The 5,568-nt window shown below is 36.5% G+C and overlaps 1 protein-coding gene across 2 annotated transcripts in view; it reads right to left on the reverse strand.

Moving 5' to 3' along the window:
* The window catches only part of hgfb (hepatocyte growth factor b), a 26,127-nt gene extending 20,992 nt beyond the window's left edge, over positions 1-5,135 (reverse strand). The window contains exons 1-4 of one of the 2 annotated variants that reach the window (XR_003049871.1): positions 4,923-5,135; positions 3,220-3,379; positions 2,893-3,005; positions 1,390-1,504 (exon numbers count right to left, since the gene is read on the reverse strand). Coding sequence is in view for 1 of the 2 variants with exons in the window: in XM_008311904.3 (XP_008310126.1) it covers positions 1,390-1,504; positions 2,893-3,005; positions 3,220-3,379; positions 4,923-4,971 (437 nt within the window). In the remaining variant the exon portion in view is untranslated. The remainder of the gene's footprint in view (positions 1-1,389; positions 1,505-2,892; positions 3,006-3,219; positions 3,380-4,922) is intronic. The other variant, XM_008311904.3, reaches the window with a different exon arrangement.
* Between the last annotated feature and the right edge of the window lie 433 nt (positions 5,136-5,568).

Consider the following 5,568-nt stretch of genomic DNA (forward strand, 5'->3'; position numbering starts at 1 on the left):
TGGGGACCCCTAATCTATACAGTCTTCCATTTACAACCGGTCCTTCAAATGGAACTGTATTGCTAATGTGGCCCCCGGTGAAAATGAGTTTGACACCCCTGCTCTAGAGCTAACACTATTACTCCATGTGCAGTATGAAGAAAAAACACTTTCAGTACTGATCAGAGATGATGGTGGCAGCATCATGCTCTGGGGATGCTTCTCTTGAGCAGAGACAGGGAAGATGGTCAGAGTTGATGGGAAGATGGATGGAGCCAAATACAGGGCAATCTTGGAAGAAAACCTGTTGGGTCTGCAAAAGACTGGAGACTGGAGATTCCCTTTCCAGCAGGACAACGACTCTCAACATAAAGCCAGGGCTAAAATGGAATGGTTTAAAATGAAACATATTCATGTGTTAGAGTGGCCCAGTCAAAGTCCAGATCTAAATCCAATTGAGAATCTGTGGCAAGATCTGAAAACTGCCGTTCACAAACGCTCTCCATCTAATCTGACTGAGCTTGGGCTGTTTTGCAAAGAAGAATGGGCAAACATTTCAGTCTCTAGATGTGCAAAGCTGGTAGAGACATACCCCAAAAGACTTGCAGCTGCAAATGCAGCAAAAGGTGGTTCCACAAAGTATTGACTTAGGGGGGCTGAATACTTTTTCATACCGCACTTTTCAGTTTGTAAAAAAATATTAAAATCATGTATAATTTGTTTTTCTACTCCACAATTGTATGCCACTTTGTGTTGGTCTTTCACATAAAAGCAATCCAGCAGGCCTGTACATTATCATTTAATGTAAACAGGTGTTTAAGTTTATCATTTTATTTTGAATTCTATTTTATATTGTGCATTGTTGGAATGTGCTAAATAAATATTTTCATAACTTTGTAATTGTTTTATTCTTTGAAACAATGGTGCAATGGTACTAATAATTGACATAATCATTTTTTCGGGTTCGTTTCGGTGTTGGGCAACAATACACCATTTTGGTGCATCCCTAATTATAAGTACCACAAAGGTAGAGTGATTTGCCTTGAACAGTGGCAGATTCTTTGGGAAAATCCTATAAACTACATAATTACTTAAGCTTAACCAAAAGCTAAACTAATTGTTATTCCAATGACACATATAAACACACAAATGTCTTTTAACATAGTAGAGGCAAAGCAGGAAATTGAGTGTGACTCTTCAAAATGATGCAATGAGGACAGTTCTGAAGACAGATATGGCTTTTTTTTTAGTCCACAAAGCCTTTAGAATATAATGAATCCCTACACATACAGTAAACAGTAATTCTAGTCCCCAGCATGACCTCCTACAATTCTAGTAAGCAAACAGCATCTTTGAGAAGTGGATAAACATGGGTGTGTTTGAAGAAAAGTAAAAAAAAAAATGGCTTACTTGTGTTCATGAGGAATAGGAGATGCCCAGGGCTGACACAGGATCCCAGAAACAGTCACTGACCTTCGACCTCTGTAGCTCTGACCTATACCAACAACACACTCTTTGACATAATCTGTAAAAGAAACAGCAAACTGGTGAGGACATGCCAGTGTCATAAGTGCCTTAAGTACTGCTGTATATAGAAAAGCCAGGATGAATAGTGACGAGGGAGAAATGTTCCTCTTGCAGCATCTTCCGTAGAAGGTCAGATGCTGGGGACCAGAATTACTGTTTATGTGTAGGAATTCATTATATTCTGAAGGCTTTATAGACTGAAGGAAGCCAGTCACACACAATTTCCTGCTTTGTCTCTACTATGTTTGGCATATGTGTTTCATTGAAATTACAATTACTTTTAAAGTTTAGCTTTTGGTTAAGCTTGCTTAAGTAAGCTTAAGTAAGCTTAAGTATATATATATATATATATATATATATATATATATTTTAATAATCCCAAACACAAAGTATTTCATGTGATTAAAAACGTGATAGGTGAATTAATCATGAGGTATCGAGATAATCAACCATCATAAATATGACAAAAACCTTTTGTTCCCGAAATTGCTACAACTGAAAGACAAACGATGAACTTATTAATAAGAAATAATGCCAAGAAAAATACACAAAGGTAAAATTTGAAGTTTTGCTCTATAGAGTAGGAGAATTTTACATTTTTTACAATATTAATCTGTCTACAGTCATTAAAAAAAAATTGTTTCCCTGTCAGCTTGTCAGCCACAGATTTACTTACTCCACAGTACTCAGTTTGACGTAAGTTGACTGTCTGACCTAAAGGTTCAAGCCTCAACACATGCTTAGCGATGAATTTGTATTTAAAGCGCCGGATCAAACAGCTAAATGTGCACTGACTGTGTGTCAGGGAGGTGATATGTTTATGGATGGTAAATTATTGGATATATAGTGACATCTGTTAGAGATGTCTTACAGTACTCAAAAGAGTCTTTGTCCAAATCGTTGCTCTAATTTAATTTTTAATAGTATTTATATAAGGTAGTCTGCTCCACTTCAAATGAAAATATAGTATATATACATTCTTCCATTTTTTTTCCCTGCCAAAATGTATATTAAGAAAAGTCATATTAAATATCTAATTTAATGTAAAAACTGTAGTACAAATAGCGTAAAAATGTATTTTGTGAATTTGGTTCTAAACAATTTAATTAGACTTGACATGAGTATATAGCAAAACATATACCTTACTATGTACTTTATATTTTGTACTACATATGGTCTTTTCATGCTTAAATAAGATAATTGATGATGTTCTAAAAAGTTAATTTAAGTACAATTGTTCATTTTTATTTAACTATATATTCTATATATATATGTCTTTACTTAAACAAAGGATTTCACCACTGTAATCCCCCATCCAAATTAAAGGCATATTTTACTTCATGTATAAAAACAGTTTCACTTGTACAGGTAGAAATTGGTATGCACCTGTCTTTTGGTAGAGGTGGTAGTTAAAGTCTGGTTGACTAAGAGCTCCTGGTGAGTTTACATCAAATGACAGCCACTGACATCTCTTGTTTTTAAGATCATAGAGGAAAGCTCTGAAAGACAAAGAAAGAAATAGTTTTTAGGTTGTTTTTTTTTCCTTTTCATCTTCTTAGAGCAAAAAATAATGCAATGTAGGACAATCATAGTTTGGGTATAAGCACTTTTGGTCTGACCAAAAAATAACAAAAATTTGGCAGGGACTTGAAGACTTACCACCTGACCTCATTTTATGCAGACGAAAGGCTACAGACATTTTAGCAGACAAACCTGCAGGTGAAGGGAAGCCTCTTGTTGCGACTGCAGGATTTAGCACATTTGGCCAAACTCAGCTTCCTGCTTTTGGTCACGAGGGAAGGATCAGGGGACACAATCATCAATCTGAGTCCATCCCTTTTCTGATAATCCTGGAGTGCATTACGTTTGCCCTCTGACATACAATTAGAGAAACAGTATTTATTAGTTAGTAGTTAGTTGATACATTCAAGTCACTCTTCTCTGCGCATGTTGGGAGTCAGAGGTTTTGGCCAAGGATTTTAACCCTTTCATGCATGATGGTCACTACAGTGGACAGCTATTAAAATGTCATTTTCTATGATAAGAATAGGTTTTGATGGCAGTGTTGCATATAAGCCTCCACAGTTGACACCTGAGAATCACCCAACACTGCCATACAGTGGTCAGCCTTTGCAACTGCAGAATAATTGTGTCAACATTCAAAAAGAAAATTTGGTGTATAAAAACAGAACCCTGATTTGGTTCTGTTCTTATTTTTATCTCTAAAAACACATAAAAACACTTAGTAACATTTTTTAACTCACTATATCATCGGTCATGCATCAAAGGGTTAATTTTGGTGCATTACTAATATATATCAAATACAAATACATCAATGTGTCACAGTTACTACTATTAACAATAACACCATATTCATGTCATCACAAAACAAACGGAACCTCTCAAACCACTGACCTATCTTTCAATATTTTTTCTTTAATCCCAATGTCTTATTTTATATGTTGTTTATATGATGATGTTTTTTTTTCCTACTGACGTGCCTACTTATTCTGTAAGCTGCTGGGTTTCTCTTGGCATGGGATATTCTAAAATATTAGCATTATTGCTTTGTATATCACCTTAAAATTAACTAATTTTTGCCTTTTTCTTTGTCTTGGGTCTCAACAGTGCTCCTCTGTATACAGCGCAGTAGTGACTAGGCACCTTGTTGTCCACACTGGATACTCTTCCTGTGACATCCTTTTTTCGCCGTGGGTAGAGAACAGCCCACCTTTTAAAGTGATTTTCAACTTCGTATTGTCGTTCTGTTGTTTTAGCGACTCAAACATGCACAGGCTGAGGTAAATAGCAAGCGTGTAGACACATTGTTACTATTTATGAATGAACAAGCATGGGTGAGATCGTTTTGATGACCTGTACAGTACAACGCGGACGTTGCAATTAATTTTACGGAGCAATTAATTTTAATTTGGGATTTCAACGGGCAATTTACTTTACTTTTTTATTATACCACAGTGAGCTAGTTTCTTCTCATTGCCTGTATGCGTTTGAAATGATGAAAACAAGTGGCAATTCCCGATCAAACGGGGCAAAGCAAAGGTATAGAATGATGAAAACGATCAAACGGGGCAAAGCAAAGGTATAGTAATTATCCATTGTTTAATCACTACAGTGATTCTGAATGAGTAAGGTAGATTCAAAAACATCCTAAGTCGCATAAACATATATCACAACTGGTAATATAACAACCAATTATATAATAATTACATATGAATAATTCAATTGCGCATTTCTCACGAAATACTGAACACTGCATAGTAGTTGCCATAGCGCAGGGTTAACTGTTACATAAGTAAAGACACGGTCATCACGGTTACCGCGTTTGACTGTAAGTATCAGCTCCTGGTCGAACAGGTAGCACTTGAAGCACTCGTGTTAGTTTTAAGGAAACTTACCAGCACAAGAAATGACTAAGAGTCCGAATATGACCTTGTAAATCCACATCGTAGTAGTTGTAGTGAATCCAACACTTCAACAAAATGCAACACCCGTACAACGTAGAGTCAGTGAAAGTGGAAGAAACGATATCCGCGATTACAGACAGCAAACAGAAGACATTCCGCCGCTGCAACGCATCTCTCAAACTACTTACTCTCTCCCTCCCGCCCTCTGTTCCCTATTTGAGTCTCACACTGACTCTCTCTCACTCTCTCTCTCTCCCTCTCTCTCTCTCTCGCTCCCCCTCCCTTCTTTCATAGGATTCTCTTCTGCTGCTATCCATTCTCTTAAAAAATAATCACAAACGTAACAAAGGCTATCGGTTTAGTTTATGTTCAAATTTACGAAGGTATATAGGAACACGCCATTTGGGAATGACGAGTTATTTTTTACGTGTTTATTGGAACAAAGCATATGAAGGCTTCTGTTCGTCTTGCTTTTACATACTGCTTAAAGACAAAAAGAAAAAGTAGCACTCTAAACACTAAAGACCGGCAATTGTTCTCGGACTCTTTACTCATAGTCTTCTATATAAACACCATACAAGGCAGTTTAAGCTGAGATAAGCACTTTACAGAGAGAAATGTGCAAAGGGTTGGTCAT

This window comes from Cynoglossus semilaevis, chromosome 6 (genome assembly GCF_000523025.1).
Source record: "Cynoglossus semilaevis isolate Cse_v1.0 chromosome 6, Cse_v1.0, whole genome shotgun sequence".
Classification (NCBI taxonomy): Eukaryota; Metazoa; Chordata; class Actinopteri; order Pleuronectiformes; family Cynoglossidae; genus Cynoglossus; species Cynoglossus semilaevis.